The 25,806-nt window shown below is 36.2% G+C and overlaps 1 protein-coding gene across 9 annotated transcripts in view; it reads right to left on the bottom strand.

Moving 5' to 3' along the window:
• LOC124952949 (discoidin domain-containing receptor 2) overlaps nt 1-25,806 on the bottom strand; it is a 138,697-nt gene that overhangs the window by 59,411 nt on the left and 53,480 nt on the right. For 6 of the 9 annotated variants that reach the window (XM_047503619.1, XM_047503618.1, XM_047503621.1 and 3 more), the window contains 2 exons: nt 3,997-4,246; nt 575-677 (listed from right to left, as the gene is read on the bottom strand). In XM_047503619.1, the coding sequence (XP_047359575.1) occupies nt 575-677; nt 3,997-4,198 (305 nt within the window). In that variant the 5' untranslated portion in view covers nt 4,199-4,246. Of the gene's footprint in view, nt 72-574; nt 678-3,996; nt 4,247-13,796; nt 13,845-25,806 lie in introns of those variants that run through there. The other 3 variants (XM_047503617.1, XM_047503624.1, XM_047503625.1) reach the window with 3 other exon arrangements.

Raw genomic sequence — 25,806 nt, 5'->3', positions numbered from 1 at the left:
CAATTGCGTATCGTACGTGAACCGCAAACGAATTGTCTCGTTTAGACCGATCAATGTCATTCGTAGCTTTTGATTTTTGCGGTTTGCAAAAATCGCTTCAACTTTGTTTTTCCCGTGTGACGAATTATTTATGATAGGGATAAAGAGACAGAATGAAAAGAAGTAATAAAATAGAGAGGATTTATTTATCGGACGGAACGGCTTTAAAGGTTATAAAGCAATAAAAGGGGATAGCGGTACCGTGAATATCCCAGTACGCGTATCATGAATTTTTGAATTTAAGCAAAAGATATTCCAGTACCGATACGAATTCAGATGGAAACAATTATTAGGCAAGCAAAAACACGCCTTTATTAACGTTCGTTGATAACAGAAAAAGATAGGAGATAAAGGGAAAGAAAAAGAGATAGAGATAGAAAGAGAGATAGATAGAGAGAGAGAGAGAGAGAGAGAGAGAGAGAGAGAGAGAGAGAGGAATTTGTTTCTATATGAGTATATGGCAAAATGACCATGGTACTTGGCATCCAACACAAACATTGGATTATACCTGTGCGATATCATTGTTCTCCCTTACCTCGCATGCTTCGGCCCAAGACTAGGATCATACATGGAGCTGGCCGTGATGTCTTCATTGGGGATTTCACCGCTCTCCATGCCCAGAGCGTTGGCGCATTGTCCTGAAACAATTGGAGGGGCTACATTAAACCAGAGATCAATGTCAATCTGTATACGTCGTTAACTTCTAACCGTTTGTTCTGTTGGTTCTATGATACAAATAAATCAAGACAATAGTATACCTATGGAAATTAATTAAGTTAATGCTTTTCGAGAATTCGTACGAGTTTCGTGATCGTAATCAAATTCAAGGGAGATAACGAATTTGAATTATAGATAATATTATCGCGCCTAGCTTTGTTCTATTCTGTATGAGCTAACGTTAGAAAGGATAGCGCAAAAGGACAGTAGGACAAGGGTGTAACGATGAAAATGTTGGTAACACACAGGTAGGCGAGGTCCATGATAAATCGTCGAGTTTGCAGGGAAGTCATGTACAACTCGAACGAGCGAGAGAGAGAGAGTGAGAGAGAGAGAGAAAACGAGAGAGAGTGAAAGATAAAGAATGGAGGGGTAGTAACAACAAGTTGCGATACGCCGTTGCACTTAAGCTACGGTTCTGCAGTTACGTGGCAAAGTTTCAAAATTGCAGAATGCAGCGGACGTGGGATTAGCCGGACGGCTCTTCGCGCGACCTATCCTGCTGGTTTACCTTCGCACACTCTCCTCATTCTCTTTTCTACCCCTCACACTATCTCCTCTCATATCGTTTCCCATATTACGCCATCGGAATATAACTTCGAGAGTATTTCTAACAATGCTTTACGTTTCACCTAAACCCCAGAATGTACTTGGATATACCATAGATGCATGGAGATTTCTGCATGTATTCCAGTCGATCCATACGACTTGCAGCAATGTTTCCATTACGTTCCAGCCTGATTACAACAAAAGTAACTTCAATGTTGTGGGTATCCAGAGCTAGATCAGAAATCGTTCCTGAAGCCCCATTGTGTCTTGAGTGACTAAACTAGCTGTTGTGATATGCAAGCCTTTCGTTAAACTCCAACGAATATTGAAGTTTCTCTACAAATAGAAGTACTTATAACATACTACTCAACTAGTCTCACTAGTTATTCTCTCTAAGCTTATGTATTCGTATAGAGCTTAGAATAATCCTGAGAAACTCTCGAAATTTCTCGTATAATTCAACGTGTGATTTTTGGATGATGGAATAGAAACTCGAATCCGTTGGATGATGGAATCAAAGATTGTACATAATCTTTGATATAGTGTGTCTCGAATAGTTACAACCTGTATATCGTGTATAAACGAAGAAAGTTCAGTTCGTGGTACGGATTGATAACCATTACGAAGCCACGCGGCTGGTCTCATGTCCCAAGGCAATAAGTCACTTTGACGTGTCGCGACGTTCTAGACGCAACGCGTTTTAACACGTCGCGTGCATAACAAATGGTCCGAACGAATCGCGACACGATCGATATGTTGCCATCACACGGAAGTCGTATGTATACGTGTGCTCCACGTCATTGAACGAGATCGATAGGCGGTGGACCGGTATGATATTTTAGAACGCTTTCGCCGTTCTACGACGATGGATTGTTGTGTTACCTTGGAAAATACTAAAGCTAGAAGATTGAATTCTTTTGATTCTCTCTTGGGATATTATCGATTTCGAATTAAGTCGATTTCATTAATACCCATTACGTTCCATTGTACACTATATTCATTGACTTAGGCGAAAACGTGTTCATGTTTCATTCAATTTCGTTCCTTTTTGTTTCGCATTTTCTTTTCTCTTTGTTTACTTTTTTTCTTTCTTTTTTTTTTTTTTTTTTTTTTTTTTTTTTTTTTCTTTTTCATCGCGGACAAAAGTCACGTTTAAATGAAGTCTATCGGTATACGAGAAAAAGAAAGGGAGAACAAAATTCACTACGTTGTTATCGCACAACGTAATAAATTCAGTAAATATTATAATGGAACATATAGAATATTTTCGTGTAAAATTGGATCATAATAAACAGAGTGAACGTATATAAAAGTAGGCGCGTAAACGGTAATGATAATTTATCGTTTGCAAAATGTATTGAGTAAATCAAGGAACGGGATGTAATATATTAATTCATTCTAACTGGAACATATGAGAATTTATAATACGATAGGAATTCAATAGGATTATGCGATATAAATTAATAAGATTCTTTTTCTTTTGGTTTCATATTGAATAAAATTGATATTTTACTATGGCCATTAATTGACTCACGTTAATGAGGAAAAGAAAGAAAAGAGAGAGAGAGAAAGAGAGAGAGAGAGAGAGAGAGAGAGAGAGAGGAAGACAGAGACAGAGACAGAGAAAGAAAGAAAGAGAGAGAGGCAAAGGAACAAAAATTAAATGTAACAAATAAAGAAAACAAAGCAAAAAGAAAAAATAATAACAAGGAGGAAAGAGCTCAGCCGCATAGGCAGTGCCATGCGAGAACGATTTAGTACAATGACACTCGGCCGTTCGTCTGCGTCTGAGCAGCTATTAGATAGTATTGTTAATTCATCGTGCGGCTGACATTTCATTTGCGTGGGTACAATAGCTCTTCAAGCTGGCAGATGCGTGAGAGACTCGTGCGTCCGTTTTACGAGAAGCGTTCACTTTGCTTTCAAGGATGGAAAAAGGGATAACTATGTATAATTGTAAATCGATCGTAAAATAGACGTAACTGGATTTGTTTTTTACTTTTGATGAACATCCAAGTAATAATGGAACAAAACATTTTATCTCATTAAACTATCGTAACAAATATGTTGTTTTAATTGAAAGTTGCTAGTATTCTATTAGTATTCAATAACTCTTTAGTATTTCAATATTATAAATGACAATGAAAATGGTATAATCCAAAACAATCAAATATAAATTCTTTACTAGTATTGATAATATCTGATAATAATAGAAATATTATTCGTACATTATAATTTATACAATAGCTTTGAACAATGGATCTTCTATATCGATCTAGTAACCTCATTGAATACTATCACACGTAAATGTGTGCTTAAGAAACCAAAGGAAATTCCAAGGAATGAATTGTATTCCCTTGTACGAGTATATGTACCTTCCTACAAACGGAAAGTACCCCAGGGACGATGCATGGCATACTTATTCCACGAGTACGTGTGTACATTCCTATGTACGTTTCTCAATTCATTGTTCCTTCGTTATGTGTATGCAACGTGATTTTGATGCAAAAAAAAAAAAAAAAAAAAAAAAAAAAAAAGGAAAAAAAAAGAAACGAAAACATGCAAAAATAAAAATTATTATATTATTCATTTCTCTTAAGCGTAATATTTAAAAAAAGATAATAAAGATTTTTTATTTTGTATATATAAGAAAGAAAAAAATATTGGACTGTAAAATCTGATAAAACTTACCTAGATCCAGGCATCGATAACAAGGTAACGATAACAGGATAAAGATGGCAATGAGTAATCTTCGAAGCGAAGCTAAATCCAAAACTATAGCAAACACCGACATGTCACCGACGACCTGGGTCATCGACCTGGACGTACCACCAACGAGACGTTCCTCATCACTAACTATTGCCGATCCTGAATTGGTTCGGTCATCGAGCATGTCCCTGGCATATTTGTAACCGCGAACTGCTGATTTTCCGTCGATAACCTGTGCAGAAAATAAATAGTAGATGTTATCAAATATTCAATATATTATTATTAGAACGAAGTCTTCAACAAAGAGAGCAGATCGATATCATTTCTTTTGATAGTTCAAAATTCGACTGTACTTTACACACACACACACACACACACACACACACACACACATATATATATATATATATATATATTTGTTTCTTATTTATCATAAGGTTCAAGAACCTATTCTATCTAAGATGACTCTCAAATATCATTACTATCGATGAAACGATATATATTTTTGTCGGTATATCCCTTTTCCATTTGTTCATTCTAACAGATAGGATATACGTCTACACCTTGGCAAGAGGGTGAAAACTATTTTATTCGATGAATGCGAGGTCGCAGCAACGCCCGTTAGATCCTCCTTTCCCGGCCCATTTATACTCGCCTCACACGTAGTCACAGATATATACAGCTACATAGAACGCGTTTATATAAAGCAGATACGTAGACACGCTCACGATCATCGTCCTTCCTACACACCATCCACTGAAGCAATCCCTCGTATCTCGCGAGTCCGGACTTAGCTTGGAAACTGCAAGATATTCCGACCGCGTCGACCCACATTGAAAGTTTCCTCGAATGTACGTAACTACGCAGGTAGAAAGACGCGAGTGTCATTCACCTCCCTACCACCATAGACGAAGAAGAGAGAACTGAGAGGGTTGGTTTCTGTACTTTGAAAAGTAGGACACTGGCAACGTGCATCAAGTAGGACTAGAAATGATTATCGAGAAACTATGGTACATAGTAGATTTTAAAGATATTACAAAAGTAATTTAAAATGTTAGACGGTAGGATATTATCATGGGAAGGTTAGTTTTGGGTTTTTGGGGGAAGAGAGAGAGAGAGAGAGAGAGGGTTAGATATTAAAATTTCTCTCATTTGATAACACACGTTTTTCTTCGGATATTCAACGTAATTAAATTCTTTAGAAAGTTTATATATAAAGATCTTTAACCTCCGTTAAAAAAGGATTAATATATGCACTTTACAAAAGGTCACGTTATTATACCGGTTGAAATTGATCTACTTTATCCTTTATCCCGTTCATGGATTTGATAACAAGGAGTTACAGTGTTATAGAAAAATCGGGGCTACCCGTTTGCTGAATCGAACGTACCTACCATTCAACTGAATTGTGATGGTGGAAAGGGAAGAGGGATCTTTCTAGGAACGCTAGACGAGATGCGACTTCGTCGAACCTTTTGTATGCACTCGATAACCCGTGCAGAACAAACAAGCCTACGAGACACAAAAGAGGAAGAAAGAGAAAAAAAGAAGAGAGGAGTAAAAAAAAGAAGGAGACTGAGAGAGAGAGAGAGAGAGAGTTGAAAAGCGGACTCCTGTTCGATAAACGAAGGTTCTTCTCTTTCTTTTCTTCATCCCACATGCCAAAGTACTATCATTACCCTGCATGAAAAGAGAAAGAGAAAGAAAGAGAGAGAGAGAGAGAGAGGAAAAGAAGAAAGGAGATGTAAACAGAACGATTTTGCGATGCAAATTTCATTCCGTTTCTCTTCAGCATATATCCTCCTTCTTTCTCTTTCTATCTCTTTCATTCCTTTCAGTCCTCTTCCCATCCCGTTACTAGTCTCTTTAAGTCGATACTTTTTCTTTATCTTCTCCACGCCACCCTTATTTTTTACGTCTGCGTCCCCTCCGTCGTATCTTTATCTCGTACCCTTTTTTTTTTCCTTTCCTTTTCTCTCTCTCTCTCTCTCTCACTCTCTCTCTCTCTCTTTCTGTTTCTTTCGCTTTTCTTTTCTTTTCTTTCTTTTTTCCCTTTCGAAAGAAACGTCGAGGCTTTTCCTGTCCTTTTCTTTCTTCTCTTTCTCTCTTTCCCTGTAGGTGTTGGCGAGCACTTTCCAGAGTTATCTCAACGCCCTCGCTTGGACAGACATGCATTTTCGTGGTTACCACCGATTTTACGAGAAAAAACCAGTCCTTTCTACTATTGTCTCTCACTTCTCTACAGGAAACGAACTTGTTCACAATCTTGAAAGGAGGAAGAGAAAGTAGGGTAGATCCAGAAAGGATGAGTGAGAGAGAGAGAGAGAGAGAGAGAGAGAGAGAGAGAGAGTGAGTGAGTGAGTGAGAGAGGGAGGAAGGTAGAAAAGGAAAGGTAAGGAGCAGTGATGGAATTAATTAGGAACGAGGAAGCCTTCTTTCGTACTCTCTTGAGAATTCACCCTCAGCAGAGAAGAAGCGTCGTTTTCGTCCTACGGAAGATCCCTTTTTGTTTTATTTTCTTTCTTTATCTCCTTCCCTCCTTCTCTCTCTCTCTCTCTCTCTCTCTCTCTTCTTCTTCTTCTTCTTCTTCTTCTTCTTTTCTTTTTATTTATTTATTTTTTTTTTTTCTTTTTTTTTAATACTTATCTAGTACCGTTCGATTTTATCGTAACGCAAAAGTCCCACCACCAATCCTCCGGAATGGAATCGAAGAAAATAATTAAAAAACAGCATTGAGAATATTTCTTATTAAAGCATCGCGATGAAAGTTTGAAGGATCTCAATCTGGGTGGATCCTTGAGCCACTAAGAGTGGACTTTATGGATTACGAATAAAAGTTTTTCGAGAGATCGTACCGTCTAATATCGTTCATTAAACATGAGAATGAATGAACGAACGAACGAACGAACGAACGAACGTATCCGTGAAAATGTTGGATCATTTTTCGAAACTTATCGATCATTATCTGAAAAACTGTTTGAAAACCTTGATATCTACTAAGTCCAATTGAATGAGAATTTCACCGTAGGATGAATTCACAGTGGAAATACCAAATCGATGGAAATCTTTTCATTGAAATGGCACCGCTAACGGTATAAGTTCGAACTTGAATAGAATTGTCTAATTGTAAGTTTGCTAGTTACCTAATTCTGGTCGTCCGCGTAGACGTTTCTAAAGTTTTCACTTACTTTACACGTTTAATCCGAAAGTAAAATTAATCCCAATGGGAACTACTTTATATATTTTTAATCTTTAATCGATCTGTATATGAAATAAAAAATCATTTTAAATCATAGAACAGCAATTAATATGAAATATTTAGAGAGAGAGAGAAAGAAAAAGAGGGAGAAAAAGAGAGAGAGAGAGAGAGAGAGAGAGAGAGAGAATTATTACTAAAAATAAATACATTACTAATAAGTATCATCAATATTGTATTGTATAATCAATACTAATTCATAATTTATTATTACTCTAATCAATAATTTTGTACAGTCTGTATTAATTCATAATTTATAATATAAAGAACGGAGTACGGTACTTCGAAGTACAAAACTTCGAATGGTCAAGTATTGTTCTTTAAGAATATAACAGAAAAGAAAATTTCGTATTTTTGTCAACGTCCTTTTAAAGCAACTTACCAAAGAACAATAAATCGAGACTTCATTTCAAAGACTCTTTTGATATCACGAAAGATCTTTTCTTAAAGGTTAGATACAGAAGTATACGGTGAGAATCTCGTTCTGAATTATTCGGTTTGTAGCAATCTCTGGGACGTCTTGTCCTCCAACCACGACACGAAGATTTCATTTCTCTCTCTCTCTCTCTCTCTCTCTCTCTCTCTCTATCTATCTATCTCTTTGTCTGTCTCTCATTTTCTCTCTTTTTCTTTCTCTTTCTCTTTACTCGCGAACGATTGCACTTTCTTTAAGGAATTTTTAGGGTAAAGAGAGAGAGAGAGAGAGAGAGAAAGAACGGGACGCGATTATCCGATCGGAAAGCGTGACTTCGTCGCCCTGATTCGAAAAATCTTCTTTGGAATCCAAAGAAGGTTTTTCCTGACTCGAGAAACTAACATCAAGAGGATGACCTCCGTGAATTTAACATGAGATTAAGGAATGCTTGTAGTCCACCTTTTTCTTTCGAAATCGATTTTAGTCTTATCCTCTATCTAAACATTTCGCTAATCTAGTATAACTAAAGATATTTATTCCTTTCGTGTAAAATCTAAAATCTGATTATAGTAAAGTAAGAAACGTAGGTATCTAGTTCTAATCGTAAAGAAGTTTAAAGTTTCATAAGAACCCCGAGAATTTAATGTTGTGATAAGATAGATAAGACAGAAAGATAAGGATCTAGAAAGCATCGTGAGCTTTCGTTTTACCTAAGCTTCTATTACAGTTGACTTGTTTTTATAGCTTATTTTCTCTCTCTCTCTCTCTCTCTCTCTCTCTCTCTTTTGTTTATTCCTTGAAAGCATTCAATGGCAATAAAATAGATTCACCTTATCAGTGATAACAATTTAATACTCTTGATTATCTGACCAGTCCTTATTCACTTTATTAACATTTTTAAATAATCATGCCTAAAGAAGATTAATGTCAATTGAAAAGATTAATTAATAACATTTAAAACGAATATAAAATTGTTTATAAATCGATACGATATTTTATCGTATAAGTTGAATGAATTAAACAACGCCCATTGTCAATTATCAATTATATTATAAAACGAATTTCATGTAAATTAAATTTATTCGTTTCGATTAATCGATTGCGAATAATTACAAAAGGAAAATCTTTTGAAAAGACTCGTTTACCTTTTGTTCGCACGCAAGAATACATAGCTCCGCGATAATTAATTAAGCGTTCAACGCTTATCGTGTCAATTGTGTTTCGGTAAAGAAGCTATCGAAGAGATAAGCACGGAGAGTAAACGCGAACATGTGTTCGCAATAGGTACCTTTTGATCACGAGGCCAATCTGCTATCAGCTATGCTGCGTGATCCAAAAGAGTTTCGAATACGTTAATGATCTGCATTCACGCTTCGATAGGCTATACATGTTGGATTTCCGCCAATTGTGGCGGCAATTAGTGGAATTCATGGGAACGTGTTTAGCTCATCAATTGTGTCAAATAATCCATCCTACAATGAATGTGTTTATACTAGTTGAAACTCCATTTTCGAAAATACTATATCAAAACTCATTTGATTTTATTTTAATGCTTATATATATATATATATATATATATATATGTATATTATATAGGCGCGTAAATAGTCGTCGGTTTTTAAGGTTGATATTTTTTTCGTCGAAATGTTGATTATTAAAAAAAAAAAAAAAAAAAAAAAAAAAAGAAAAAAAAGAAAGGAAGAAAAGATGAAAAAAGAGAAAAAAAAGTCTTAACAAAATATAAAAGTTAACGATTATGGTAAATTACTGTCATGCAAGTTTTGTTAATTATCTTTTATGGGCTTTGAAGAGGCAGTCCTTCGGGCAAATGTAAAGTCGACAAAAGGAACTGGGTTTACGTTGCGATCCTAACGTTTCTTCGAGTACCTATCCGGCAATTATATCAGATATTTGCGAGGAAGGAAAATGGCCCTTTATGACGACAGTCTAGAAACTTCGGTAACGTTCGTGAAACGACGTAATTTCCCTATAAAGTCGATTTTCTAAGAAAATACACAACAGAAGATTATGCTTTTTTCTAGAATTTTTTTCTGAGAAAATGCTCTCTCTCTCTCTCTCTCTCTAGAGTTTATAAAAATAATATATATATATATATATATATATAATAATAAAAATGTAATATAATTTTAAGGTTCACACAATATTCCTTTTTATGATTTTACCTTTTGAAATTTAAAATCTATAGATTTCATCGAGTCCGAGATTATAAAAAACAATGAAAAAAAGAAACGATCGTTGATAAAACGTATCAGAATAGTAGTACTGATTTTCTTGGAAGTTTGACAACTACGAGGGTAAGTTCTAGCTAGTCATTTGGTATAACCATAACAATCTTAGAAGTTCTTCGGTCCGTGATAGCCAAGAGAAATAATTTGAAATTCTTGCCGGACTACGGTTGGTACGCGCGATTACATCGGGTACACGTACGAGTTTGAATTCGGGAGAATCCTATCGGAGTGGTACGTGAAAGGCGTGAGTGGTTCGTCGGTCTATAAAAGACGAGGGCTTTCTCTCTCTCTCTCTCTCTCTCTCTCTCTCTCTTTTCTGAAGGTGCGAGAAAATGGTATAGGATATATTATATACTTACATACATACATATATACATACATATACACACACACACACATATATATATATATGTATGTATGTATATATAACAGTTAGGGTAGAAGCTCAAAAGGAGAACTTAAACGCGGAATAGAGTCGAATAGGTGGCGCTCGTCCGGTGCTTCGAGCTGTTCCGCCGATTTAATAACGTAAATTGTGCGCGGCTTGGTTTAGCAGTTCTGTCACGAATTTTTCTAAAGCACACTATCGAGTGTTCGGGTTCCTGCCGGGAATACAGAGATCTTTCCCTCGGGCCAGGAACGGCTAGGACGTTTCACAGGCCCGTTCCCATCTACCTTCTTTACACATCCTCTTTCCTTTTTCTACTCCTCCTCTTTTTATTCCATCTCTACGTATTTTTTTTCTTCTTCTTCTTTTTCTTTTTCATTTTCTTTTTCTTTTTCTTTTCAGTTTTTCTATCGACTCTTCTCTTTCCCTCGCTTTTCTTTCCTCCACATATCCTACCTTAACGTCTCTCGAATATACACTTGGTCTATTCGGGTGACAGGGCAAGCACGACGAGAACCGAACGACGAATTGCACCCTCGCATCAACGTGACTCGCATTCGCGTGCCTTCAGGCTAATATGGCCGGCACGATGAAGAAACTCGAAACTCGAATCGACTCGTCTACTGGTCTATATTAAGTCTTTACGTATATCTATAGCCTTGTCTTTAACTGATCTTATTATAGATATTTTTATAATGTCTTATTTATTGCAAGATATATATATATATATATATGAATGTATTTAAATATATTTTTTATCTATTTATATTTGATCCTTTTTGGACAAGGACAAGTTTGATAGAAAAGTCGATGACCTCATCGAGTAACACGAAAAACCGGTCACGTATCGTCCGTTCGGACGCTCGGGATGATTGACTTTTCCAGGGATAACAAGCGCCACTTCTATCCATCCTTTCCTATCGTCGACCTTCGTCGAGGCCGATCCTTATCTTATACTTGTTCGGTCTCTCGACTGGATTCATTCTTACGTGAAACTATCTTATTTTTTTCTCTATCTTATCTTTTCTTTTTTTTTTTTCTTTTTTTCTCTTATTCTCCTTGAGTGTCAATAACTTGGGAAAATAATAAGAAAGGAATACAAGATTGAAATAGAGAGACATTGTGAAAAATTAATACACTATGACATTACTTTATAATTTAACTTCTCTGCCTATATCCTCAACCTTTTCTTCTACAGTCTCCCCCTCCGTTCATCCCTCTCTCTCTATATATATATTTCTCATTCTCTTTCTTTGTTCCTTTTGGTCCTCATCTGGTTACCACGTCGCTGACATACCTCTTGTACCGTCGAAACTTCTCTTCGTGAGAGTTTCTAAGACAAAAGGAACCCGCAAGGTTCAGACCCGAAGTTTCCAAGTTAAACCGAACCAGTGGTATGTATGTCTATGGTCGATCAAGGGAACCATGGAGCAATCGGGTAAACGAGAACCGCGTGCCATGTTAGGAACAACTTAGGAAGAGATCAGTAGAATGATCTAACTTGAATTTTCATTAATTAATTTTTAAATTACTCAATTGATATCATTTCTTGATATATTAAATACCTTATTAATTACTGATTGATAGTTTGATCATTTAAAATATATTTTTGATTATTGTAAAATTATATCGTATAAAATTATATCGTAAATATTGTAATAATGTTTCAACGTATACAAATTATTTCATAGAATAAATTAGCAACTATGATTTCGTAATGGTTGTTATAGTTTGATACAAGATAATAAGTTATCGTATTGATAATATTGCAGTTAGTTTTAGCGTGACTCTTGATGGACGTTTAAAATGGCGTGAAGGATCTAAGATTCTCATAAAATAGGAGAACACTTAGAAACGTTTTAGTTTTCTCGACGTTCCCGGTCTTATAAAAACGTCATAAATATGCAACAGGAAGATCCGATGTGCGTTGGCTTTGTCCTGAGAAGGCAGTTACCTTACCCGGTCGCACGTTTTGTTTTACATAAACCTATGTATCAGAAATACGGCTTGGCCATTTCGAAATACGATGGGGTAACGTTTTTATGTTATCTCTGTGTGTCCACTCTGTTTCGTCCTCCCCAGGTTTTAACTTTGTTTTCGTAAACATCAAAAAGCTTTCTCCGAAGTTTATGTGGGAGTTTATGAAACCAAAGTGACGGTATCCGCGTGGACGAAGATTTAACGAAGACGAACGATGCTTTATTTACGCAAATAGAGAATAGAGAATGCACTCGATGAGAGATTACTTTCGTTGACAAGGTAAAACGAAAAACGAAAAAAACAAAACAAAAAAAAAAATAAATACCTAATGACTATTTAATGCAATCATCCGTGAGATAACTGTGGAAACTATTCCATTATTGTTTTCGTTCAACCGAAGCAATTACTTCGTGGCGCTATCAGCTGCGCTTGTACGATTCACTTGGGAGTTAATACTACGACTATTACTATTTGAGTCTTTCTCTGTATTTTGTTTTGCTTCCGATGTTTTCGAAAGAATGGTAGCCGAACAATCGATCGGCACGTAAATTTAAACGCGAAAGCCTGGAGGGAACCGCGTCCACTCGTTATGTTTCTGACAAATAAACTCAGGTTTCGTTGCTTGTGTTGACCATGAAATGTAGCGCGCGCTTGTGTTTTATTGTCAGACAATAAGTTTTTTTTTGTTTTTTCTTTTTTTTTTTTGCTTTCTTTTTTGTTTTTCCAAATTCATTCCGTCCTCGTTGCATTCGTACACGTCGCCGTATAAATTCAAAAGCTGTACCTACGTGTTATGAACAAAACAACGGAGAAGTCAATGGCTATAAATTATTTTCGAAAGCGTGAAATGAAATCTATCGAAGCAGTCATTCGCGCTACATTCGTGATACTATATACAGTCATCTATCTGTGTGTCATTTACTAGAGCCACCACACTCCACCCAATACCTCGACCTAACACCCCCACAACTAGCCAACAACCACCAACCCAATATCTCACCCAATACCCTCATTCCCATCCACTCTTCTCATTCGAGCCCAACACTTCCAACCCATCACCACCCATTTATTGCCACCCAGTCACCCAAATTCCATCCAACACATCCCATCCAATGCCGCCCACCTTTCGAAGCCTACCTACCATCACCCAACTATCACCTCCCACCCATAACTGTCTCACTATTACCACCCGTCCATCACAGTTCAACTATCACCGCCCATTTACCACCACCCAACTAGAATTGTCCATCTATTACCATCCACTTATGACGGTCCAACTGTGACCATTCAATTATAACAATTCAACTATTACTGCCCAACTATTGCCGCTCAACTATCGCTGCCCACTTACCACCGCCGAAATATAACCTACCAACTATTATCGTCCAACTATAACCATTCAATTATCACCACCCAACTATTATCGCCCAACTATCACCACCCATCCATCATCGTCCAATTATTACAGCCCACTCATTACTATCCAACTATTACCTGCCACCCATGATCGTCCACCCACAACTGTACGCCCATTACCGCCAATAACGCCCTCTTCTCAGCAACTACCAACCAAACTTCTCTCACGAAACCCCTTCATTCAAGATTATCCACTCCTCTTTTACTTTACAGTCACGCTGATGAAATAACCTCGAATTAATCTTTTCGTCAAACAGACACGGTCAGATGTTTTCAGGTAGATAATTAGCACATTTGAAATGCAGTGACACAGAACTTGTTCTCTTTCTCTTTCTCTCCCTCTCTCTCCCTTTCTCTTTCTCTCTCTCTCTCTCTCTCTCTCTCTCTCTCGTTCATTCGGTTGAAAAGAAAATTGAATAAAAATGAATTGGAAAGTATCACTTTGTTCGTTTCTGCCTTCCTATATATGGTCGATCTTTTATTATGTCGTTCATGTTCAAAAATGAACATGTTCACATTACCATAAAAATCAATGAAATATAATTCTTATACGTCTGATAGAAACAAGAAAGATAGAGAGAGAGAGAGAGAGAGAGAGATATGATATGATTATAACAAAAGTAGGTTTGTATACCTTGAAAAGGAAAAAATTGATGATGAAAATAAAATTAAAAAATGTATTACCCATTGTATGGAATCTCTGTTCTGTGAAAGAAGCTTACTGTAAAAATATAGAAAAAAATGATGAAAAGACATGGATTGAGTGAGTGAGAGAGGGAGTAAGAGAGAGAGATAGATAAAAAAAAAAGAGAGAGAGAGAGAGAAAGAATTGGAATGAGACAGAGAGATAGAAAGGAAAGTAGAAAATCGGTAGAACCCTTCTGTAGACTTTTTACTTCGACTACTGCCGAATATCGTCTTGGTCCCGATGATATTTTTCCATCGGTCTTTTCCTGAAGCTGCAGGTGACTTCGACGAAGAGGACGCTAGCAAGACGGTTTTCATCTTGAATCTTGAATCGTTTTCCAATACGTAGGACTTATGGATATATACCTGTTCGGCAGCGATTTCACATTCCCCGTCTATTTTATTCGAAGTATCCCGACGGTGGGTGCTATTAAGATGGTAGAGAAAAAAGATGACGCAGGGATGTAGAAAGAGAAAAAATCTCAAGGTGAAAAAGATAGCACCGATGGTCCTGACAAAGAATGAATGAAAGAAAGAGAGAAAGAGAGAAAGAGAGAGAGAGAAAGAGAGAGAGAGAGAGAGAGAGAGAGAGAGAGAGAGAGGTGAGTGAGAAGAGTTAACCGAGCGGCATGTACAACTCGCGAATGGATGCGTTCGCATATTGCCCGGCAAGGCGGAAAATTAAGAGATTGGCTCTGGTTGTATCTGTGTGTATGTGTGTGTGTGTGTATATATATATATGTATGTATGTGTGCATGTATATGTGTGGGAGCGAACGAGAGAGAAAACGAATGGGATTCACCGACTGTCCCGAGGACACGAGAACTATAGAATTCAATTATCTTTCTCTTCGAAGCCGTCCTAATTAAATACTCAATCCTATCATCGGATGCGTTTAGCGTTCGTCGCCCGTTGAATTTAAATCCTTCCGTATTTCACTTTTTCCTTTTTCTTTTTTTCTTCTCCATCCTTCCTTTTCTTTGTCCCCCTTTTTTATATCATCCTTTTTTCCTTTCTTTCGTTTTCTTCGTCAATCGTCCCCGAAGCGGACCGAGAAGATAACCGTAGGAATACTCTTACATTTTTACGAGATTCACTTGATATGAATTTATCTTTAATATGAATTTATTGCGAACAGTAAATAACTATAGAACGATAGAACGATTAAATACATGTTTTATTATGCGTATTTTATTTTTTATTTTATATATATATATATATATATATATATATATATATATATATATATATATTATCATGACATAAGACGATTTTAAAATCGACTTAATATTTTCCGATGGTTAATGAATAGGTATATGTCGACTCGTGTTGTTTTACCATTCGCTTTTAATAACCAACGAGAGAAATCTTAATCCCTTGATGATAAATAATTCCTACGCATGCCAAAATCCTTTCTAGCTTATTACTTACTCTAGGTGTACACGAGGATTAAAACTTCCCTCACATTTGCGGCCGTACCACCGGTAAGTGTACACCGTATATCGCATTATGTATGTACATATACTTGATTTCTGCATTCGCGAACATGAACGTAAACTATTAACGAATAAGGAAACTACCGGACGTAATATGAGCTTTAGATTTGAGGTAAAACGAAAATATTGGGAATTACAAAATAGAATACCGACCATGAATTTTAATATTTATGCCATTTAAGCTTCATTAATTTGGAATCATCTTCTTAAAAGGAAAAGTTACAAAAACAAAAAGGGAAAAAAATATTATTAGATCAATTAAAAGGTTGATACTATTTTTTATACAAATATACGTACATTGTACGTTATAGAATATTTAGAAGAAAAAAAAGAAAAAAAAAAAGAAAAAAGAAAAAATATTTTTCTTTTCATCCAATCGTATCATTCTTATAATTTCGAGTTTCGATAACGTTCGATCTCGTCAAATTGCCTTCGAGAAAGGAAGAAAAGTTATTCGACAGACTATCGAGCTAACGAACGCTATTGAACTAACGAATACGAAAATTCGCTATCGTTGATATTCTAAAATATTCACACACAGAGAGAGAGAGAGAGAGAGAGAGAGAGAGGGAGAGAGAGAGAAAGAAAGACCATTTTGCGAGAGCGAGTATTAGATTTCATTTAACTTTAATTTACCACCTACGGGCTATCGAAGAACGTTCGTTCCAGTATTGCTAATTATACATTTTACAAGCAAGGTTTACCATTGGGTAATTATTTTGCCTCGATATAAGCGGTGTATTATCGGTATTAGCATTTCGCATATTCCATCGATGCATAGATCGATGTATTTCTAATGGTGCTTTGCGCAGGTTCGATCTGATGGTATCATAAAAGCATATTAATGACGTTCGTTTTATCTCTCCTGCGAGATCTTCTTGTACGAACTTTGACCCCTATGCTCCCGCTAATAATAACATAAAGAGTGAAATGAAGAAAAGAAAAAAGAAAAAAAAAAAAAAGAAAGAAAGAAAAAAGAAAAGAAAAAGAAAAATAATCTTTGATCGAGTAAAAGAAATTTTCGTACATTTAATCTAATTAAAATAATATCGGATTTGCAATAAATTCTATAAATGAAAACTCAGTTCAAAAGTATGAAAAATTTATAGATAATAATAGATAGATAATAATAGAGAGAGAGAGAGAGAGAGAGAGAGAGAGAGAGAAAAGAAGAAAAATATCGAATTCAAACTGCAATCATGAAAAAATGAAGCGAATTGTGAAAATTGTGGAACTAGCAATTTTCCTTCAAAGATTTGAATAATGCTATAATGTAATAGGGTCGAAGACTAGACGCGTTATTACCAGTTCGTGAGGAAAGAGTTACGATCGAGAAATTTGGCTACCAGCCAAGAACCGTAGAATCTCGAGTGGTGCCCAAGCTGATCAGCGTAACGCTTCTAATTCGAGAAAAGAGCTTCCATAGAGCAACTCTATACTTTACTAAAGTTCCTTTTAACTTTTATTAAGAAGCAACCTATTTGATCGTATATAGCGAGTAATAAGGTCAGATAGAAAATGATCTTGGTTGACCTATATAAAATAAAAAAATTAAATTAAAAAAAATGCTAAGATAAAGGGCAACAGAGAAAGAAAGAGAGAGAGAGAGAGGGAGAGAGAGAGAGAGAGAGACTAAAGTACAAAAAGCTTCGGCTAAAAAGTATCAACCGTACTTTCGGTTTCTAATGAGCGGTGAATGTTCGTTTTTTATAATTGAACCGATGTTATCCGTGCTAATTGCAAAAACCAGCTTGACGTTTACCCATTAAAGAAAATAGACATTTTCTGGTGGGGGCTGAAGTGCAACAAAATTTCAACATTTCTTTTTTTGCTTTCCTTTTTTTTTTTCTTCGAATATTCAAATACTCGAATAACTCTCCATCGAAAAGTTCGATCACCGTTATTCTATTTTTATGGGCTCTTGTTGTTCTCATATTTTCAAGAGTCACATCTGCCATCTGTTATTTCATTATAATTATTTCATTGTCCCTGTTTATCGCACTATACTTACAACAATGAAACTATTTTAGAAAACTCATATCACTACGGTTGATAAAAAGAAAAAGAAAAAAAAAAAAAAAGCCAAAAGAAAAAAGAACAATTATATTCCTCTTCTATCAGATATTACGATTCACCAATTTACTTTATTTCCATGCAAAGGCAAACGAATGAAAATTTTGAGCGACTAATCGTAATAATAAGCTTTCACGGATGCGGAAAGATCGCGTACGTTGGTCGTTTACGCAATTCTTTTGTAAAAAAAAAAAAAAAAATAAAATGAAAGAAAAAGGAGAAAAAATGAAACAAACGAAATAGAAAAAGCAAAAAAAAAAAGAGGAGCGAAAGAAAGAAAGAGGAGAAAAAAGGAAAAAACAAGACATTTCTCCGTCAAAATGGAACGACGAATCATAGTATGGAGCGAGCGGTAATAGGAGTAGCAGTAGCAACAGCGGCCACTAGAAAAGGGGTAGAAAAGGGGTAGAAAAGCAGTTTCCCTGAACATCCACTATCCCCACCATCATCCCATCTACACTCATGTTAACGGAAAAACCAGTGAGGACGTACGACCGATTAAATTGGTGCGCCCTGTCGAAGCATTTCGAATGTAAATACGGCAGCTCGTGTGGAAAAGCGAGTCCAACTACCAGCTAGTCGACTATTCGTCACACTCAATCAGTTCGGAAGGGTTGTCAGTGGTTGGAAAAGAAAAAAAAAAAAAAAAGAAAAAAAGAGAGAGAGAGAGAGAGAGAGAGAAGAAAAAAAAAGAGAGAGAAAGAAAAAAAAAGAAATAAAGTAGGAAATGCGTAGCTGGATGTTCCTTTCGAAGCTATCAACGCGCGAAACGAAACGTCCAGGATCATATCGGTCGACGAATGAGAAGAAAGAAAGAAGGAATTGTGAAAGGGCAAAATAAAAGAAGAAACACGAAGGAAACGTTAAGCCTCATGACAGAGATCGACGATGAAACTGTAAGATAGGTTTATTATTATTATAGTCTTTCTTACCTTTCGGAAAATCAATTTCTTTCAACGGCGTTGGTATATGCAAATGAAATATGAATTTCGTTCTTCCCTAGAACGTTTTCTGTTTAAGATTAAGATGACTTGTAACAAGCAAACTTCCCTAGACGAATCTTCCAAGATTTTTAACTTATAGTATGAATACGCATGGTTAGAATCATTATTCAGAAAGTCTATAATTGATGTGTTTAAATGTATTAGGTTTGATAAAAAAAAAAAAAAAAAAAAGAAAAAGAAAAAGAAAAACAAAGTTTTTAGTATTACTTCGCTCTTAAAGGAAATAATTTCTACGATAAAAGTTTATTATTATCTTTAGGAGAAGACAAATATGATAAATATTCTTTGAAAATTTTATATTCGATATCAATATGATTTGATAAATGTACAAGTTGACTTGCGTCTTTTACGTGGAAAATAAAGGTATAATAATATAATATAGAAATCTTGTTATAGCTGATATATAAAAGGTATGAGCATGTCATTGACCGATAAGAAGACAGATGAGTCTGTAGAAATATTTTATACTATTATTAATGAGCCGTATCGTTGAGATCCTAAAGATAATGATAAAGTTGAATATGCCGAGGCGACGGTATGACGAATAGTATTCCCCAAGTACGAAATATTGATCGAACAATTATTCTCAGGTATGAGCTATGGCGGACAACGATCATGAATTAGATTAAGCCGGTGACACACGATGATATGAGTTAAGGATGCGCGTTCTACGTAGACCGGAGCATATTGCTGGAACGATAATGTGGTACGCGTAACTCCAAAGCTTTCATCTTTGTCTTACTCTGGCTCTTATCCGTTTCTCGATCTTCTCCTTTCGTATACTCTCCTCATGACAAAGTGACTCGTCGTTTTCCCTTGTCCATGCTGTGCAATGTACCAATCGAAAACAGGTACTTAGCTTCGTCGACGAAATTAACCTGATTATAGGGATAGCACGAAATTGTCCTAAGTAGCACGATTGATCCAATGTTCTGACCTGTTTCAACCGTTCGTATTTCCAGTGAATTCTCTCGTACACATTTACACGTTATTGCTTTATTTTCTTGTTTGTTATTAATGAAGAAGAAAAGGTTGTTGTGAATTTATATCGGATCGTAAAAAAAAAAAAAAAAAAAAAAAAAGTAAAGAAAGATTGACACGGATACGATTGAATTAATCGAGACAATATAATTATGTGATTTATTGAAAAAAATGTTAATTTGATTTAATAACTTAGTACAGAAAGATCGATTGACTTTAATCTCGATTCTCACGAATATCGAACCGTTCTGTAATTATTTCATGCGCAATTAACCAAATGTACAATTAATCTGACACGATCTCATAAACTTGCTGATATTATTAATTGATAAGTAAGGTAATTTGATATGAGATACGATTACGGCGTTGATACAGAAAATAGATTAAGTATTTCAGGTAAGGTAACATAGAAAAAAAAAAGTAACATTTCCTATGGTTCTTTTGCGGATTTTGAAATTGTTAGAATTAGAGGAGAGTGAAGAAATGGAGATTTCAGAGGATAGAAAAAAAAATTGGAAGATTTATGGGATAATCGAGCAACGAAATCAACGGAAGAAATAGAGTAAAACGTTCGGAGGATTCAAACCTATGCAGTATCAGCAGCAGTAGCAGTATCAGTAGCAGTAATAGCAGTAACAGTAACAATAGTAATAGAAGAAGAACTAAGAGCCTAGTCCGATACTCGTCAAATATCGATCGGACCGGAATCTAGGCGATAGGTGGCCTTTTCCTCGGTCTTTAACGTCATAAATCAAGGAAGTTCGAGTTCAGTGAGGAAGCAAAACGACGAAGCTTTCTCGCGGCTTCGACGATTAGATTCGCCGTCTACAAGTTGGATAAGTTTTACTAGTATCCCCTCTTCTAACTCACCATCTTGGTATAATCAACCCGCCACACTATCTTCCCGGAGCTTTCCCTAGCTTTCGAACTTTCCTCCGTTCGAGATAGTATTGAAAAGCGGATCGATGTGAATATATATACTTGCTTAGATATAACTAGATACTAAGAGGGTGGGAGACCGACAGATAGTCGTACAGATAGATCGACAGACAGATACATAGATAGATAGATAGATAGATAGATAGATAGATAGATAAATAGATAGATAGACAAGCAGATTGGGTATACGAAGAGAGCCGATCAACGCGTCGAGCAATGAAAGGCCGATCGTAGTTTCGACTCGAAGAGATGAAAAGCTAACTTCGCCTTCACCATCTGATAATGTACCTAAGGCAATGGAATCGGCCGTAATTGGGCTGACTTCCCGTCCATGCAAGAGTCGATTCGAGGATTGCCCAACCAAGAACTTCGGCTCTATCGATTGCTTCATCCCCAAACGACTGGTCCGATCCGCGGGTCAGCGGTTCAAGTGCTTTGGTCCACCCATCCTCAGAACCACTTATTCTTTAGCTTTCTCTCCTACCGACACAATCTTTTCTGACTCTCTCTCTCTCTCTCTCTCTCTCTGATTCTGGTACTTTTATATATTAAATCTTTCATCATTCTAGTAACGACTGTTAACCAATTCGTTCTAGTTATTTTTAACCATTTCTTCCTTAGACCTATTCCATTCTACTTTTCACTTATGAACAATTCAAGAAGCATTCTCACATAATTCATACGATTTTGACATTAAAACGATAGGGGAAGTTTAACTAGTGACTCTTCAAGAGGAATTTAGCCAAGTTATCCGGCTAGGGTCGTACATTTTCTGCGTGACTCGTCCTCGTTGTCAGCGCTAGGCTACACGTAGAATTAGGTCGACTTTACGCTCGACTCTCCTACCTACGTAGCTTCTCTCTCTCTCTCTCTCTCTCTCTCTCTTCTTCTATTTTTTTTTCTTTCTCTTTCCCTCTCTCTCTCTTACTCTTGCTCTCTCGGTCTATCTCCCTGTCCCTTTTTTCCTCGTTTGTTCGTATCGTTCTCCTTTACGCTCGCTTCTGTTGGTGCGCCGCATTGTTTGCTCTTCATAGTGAATTCTGTATCGAGAAAACTTGGCCGATAGAAGACAGAGAGATAGAAGAACAAAAGTTTAAGCGTATGAAATGAAAAAGTACGCCTTCTAAAGGGGTTAATCTACTGTGGCGACTCGGATTACTATGGTCGATGTTATGGCTCAAACGAAGCGTATATTTTGGTGATTCATTATTCGACCTCGTATCTGTAGGCTCTGTTGCTTTTGATTGAATTTTTTCTTTTTCATTTTTTTCTCTTTATCGTACGGTCCGTTTCTTTTTCCACCCCCCTCCTCTTTTTAATAGATCTTCTCTTAGACGTAAAGAAAGAAATAGAACAAGAAAAAAAAAAAAAACAATGGACACGTTATTTGCACTCGGAAAACTATACCGACGTATTCTCGTTTAAATTCATCTTTGCATCATGCATATCGATTAGATTGTTGTTATTTATCGGCTTTAATAATACTCGAAATATTATGAAATATTTCAAATAGAATTGAATACATTTTTACAATCTTATAATTAATACGATCTCAATGGAATATAATTGATTCAAATATAATGATTAAGATTATTAAAAGAGAATATTGAATGGAAAGATTCGATATGATAATCGGACAGGTAAGTAGATATTTTGATATTGAGATTTCGTTTCCATGTTCCTTTGAGTTTTATCGTTGTCCGTATTAAAGTGTTGAAACAACCATGCGTCGTTGATAAAACGAATGTGAACCAGATTTAACCAGAATGGAATATCATCGGCATGTCTGCGACGTGGGACCATGGATAGTCGTTTGATGCGTGCGGAAATTGGAAAACATTGCTTATCGTTCAAATCTCTCCCATTCGATTTTACGAGCTTCAAACCAGTTTCGCTTGAAGCCAGTGTGTCAACTAACACAGGATACGTATTATGAGAACAACATTGATAGGTAGGGTAGAAACGGAATCGATGAGAGAAACTACGACAACTATGACGAGACAGTCCTGCTGATTTGTAACGACACAAACGCAATTCGCAAATTGTAACGTGCAATTGAAGTCTCGAGGAAATAGAATTCAGGAAAGCCACACGTATCGTATACGATCTATTCTCTGTATCAGGGGATAAATTGTCAAAGGCATATAACTATATACATACATACATACATACATACATACATACATATATACTTGTAGTCTATCTAATATCTCTAGAATATTTGAAACTATGGGCTAAGAATATTAATGTATAATATCCATAAATAATATTGAAAAAGTTATTACCGATCGTCAAATTCATACCTAGTCCGACTATCATTTATTATTACATTCATGGATATTTTACTTTTCTTTTCGTCTGAAATAAAACTTCTCTTACATAGCCGCATTGGAAGCGACCTGAAAATTTACAATAACTTACCAGCTCGGAATAGTCACATTTATCATGGTTGCAGCTCGTATTTTCAGATTTTCAAGCTTTCGACGTACCTACGTTAACCCCTATGGAAATTCGATCGTTATACCGAGATAAGACGGAAAGCTTTTGACGGTATTGTTTTAACGAAATGGTCAATTTTAAGTCGGTGCTGTTGAACACAATCAGGACATTTTCTTAAACGAGTGAAAGATCCTGTTAAATATAAAGCGATGCTCCGAGGATACGAGAAATCGAGAAAGAGAGAGAGAGAGAGAGAGAGAGAGAGAGAGAGAGTGTACCGAGGACGATCGAATAGAAAAAGCCAAAGTAAAGTCAACAGGGATTGCATGAGAGCAAAAGATACTAGTAAAGGGGAGGAAAAAAAAAAGAAAGAAAGAATCTGCTTGAGCGTACTTTGAGCGGAAAGCAATCTCATTCGAAACAGGGTTGGAACCGTCATTGCGCGAGCCGAAAGTCGTTACGCTGCGAGACACAGAACGTCTGATTTCGGAAGAAGAAGGCGACTACTACTTAGTAGACGAGTTTCAAAAGGGAGAGAAAGAGAGAGAAGAAGAAGAAGCTCTTCTTGTCCTTTGAGATTACGTGCGTTTCACTTTTCCCTTCTCTCTCTTTCTTTCTCTCTCTCTCTCTCTCTCTCTCTCTCTCTCTCTTTTTATCTTTTTCTTTCTGTCTCTCTTTTTCTTGTTTGCAACGTTACTTCAAGATTCCGTGTCTCAAGAAAAGCGAATGCTACTACCAAGCAACCTGCCAGAAAGAGGCAGATTAAAGCGTGTACGTAACCTTTTCGGTCTTTCACATTTTCCTTCCTTATACGAAAGGACATTCAAAAAATATCGTGGAATTGAATTAGAAAATTAGAAAAAATAAAATGATGATTGTAAGGGATTAAAGTTTCAATAACTTGAATTTTTATAAATTAGATATTGGATAATAATTAATCATTCCTTTTGTAAGATCGATCGTTACGTTATCAATTTGATACATATAATTTACATATCTCGATACATACTGTGATTATTTAATCATAAAGATATATATTTTTAGAATAAATAATTATTTTTAAATTCTCGAATATTTTTTAACTTATTTGAGTGATTCAATAATGCGATAATTGAAATAAAGTATGAAAACATGAATGTTTCTTAATAAAAGGAAACTATCAAAGAAATATTTAACGTGAGCCAAGTATCATAAATGGTAACGTTGGTGAGGAATATGGTTGAGCGATTTAAATTTGAGGTACTGTTCGTTAATTATTGCCGTTAGAGCGAGGAGTCAAATAACCTCGCACTCTCCGCCCTAACAGCACGATAATGAGCTCCGTCGGTCTCTGTTCTCGATTATTAATGTATACTACTTCAAGCCCTACCCCCATGAGTATGCCCATTCTCCCGAAATCCCATCCCCCATCGCGGCTGTTTTCGTTATTGCCGCAGTTTGCAGTAGTTTGTTAATGTCAGCTCTAAACGGCCACTGGTGCTTCTATTATATCGTAAAGCACAGCGCCTGCTATGCACATATAAGCAGCGCCATTAGAGATACGTTAGCCTCTTCGCTTTTCTCTCTCTCTCTCTCTCTCTCTCTCTCTCTTCATCTCTTTTGAGAAAAAGAAACGACTAGGCAAGTCGAATAACCAACCGCGCACAAATCTACCTCCCATAAAAATATTCAAATTATTAAAATAGTTTTTATCAACCATACATATTTTCCCTTACAGCTTCGATACAGTTAATAACGTACGATCGTACTGGTATTATTTAAAGATATATCTGGTTTATCGTTTATAGAGTATAGACCGACAAATTTGTATCCCATATCCCATATCCTAAAAGTTAATAGATATCGATTTCCTATTATTTATAACTTATGAATGAGAAATATGTAATGATTGGTACGTGCACTTTCGAAAAAAAAAAAAAAAACGTCATTATATCACAGATATGTATGTATTATGTAAATCGACAGATGACATTTTACGACTACCTGTTTCCTTATTACAAAAGTTAATCCTCCGATTCCCATTTGTATTCCCACGAAACACACACCATCATCATGATGCGCCAAGAAGTTTGCTCTTCTTCTTGGAATCAACGACACGAGAAATGGAAGGAAACCCAAGCGGTGAATGAAGGAAAGATGCAAGGTGAAGGAGAGTTATGTAGAAATGTAGAAGACGGAAAGGGAAAGAGTAAAAGACAAATGAGCGGGCATTAGTTGAAAATGCCGACAAGTCCAGGAGAGGCAGGTATGTCTGTGGCAACAACAATAACAACAACAACAACAACAACAACAACAAACAACAACGTCGGCCTTCAATGCGCTTACGAATAATAGCTTGCAAGCTCAAATGCCTAAACGAAATTCTCTTTCTCTCTTTGTTTCTCTAATTCTCTCTCTCTCTCTCTCTCTCTCTCTTTTTGAAGAAATGAAGAAAAGGAGAGAAAAGGAGAAAACAGGTACATGCAAATT

The sequence above is a fragment of the Vespa velutina genome, chromosome 11 (assembly GCF_912470025.1).
Source record: "Vespa velutina chromosome 11, iVesVel2.1, whole genome shotgun sequence".
NCBI lineage: Eukaryota > Metazoa > Arthropoda > Insecta > Hymenoptera > Vespidae > Vespa > Vespa velutina.
This window is presented reverse-complemented; position numbering and strand designations above follow the sequence as displayed.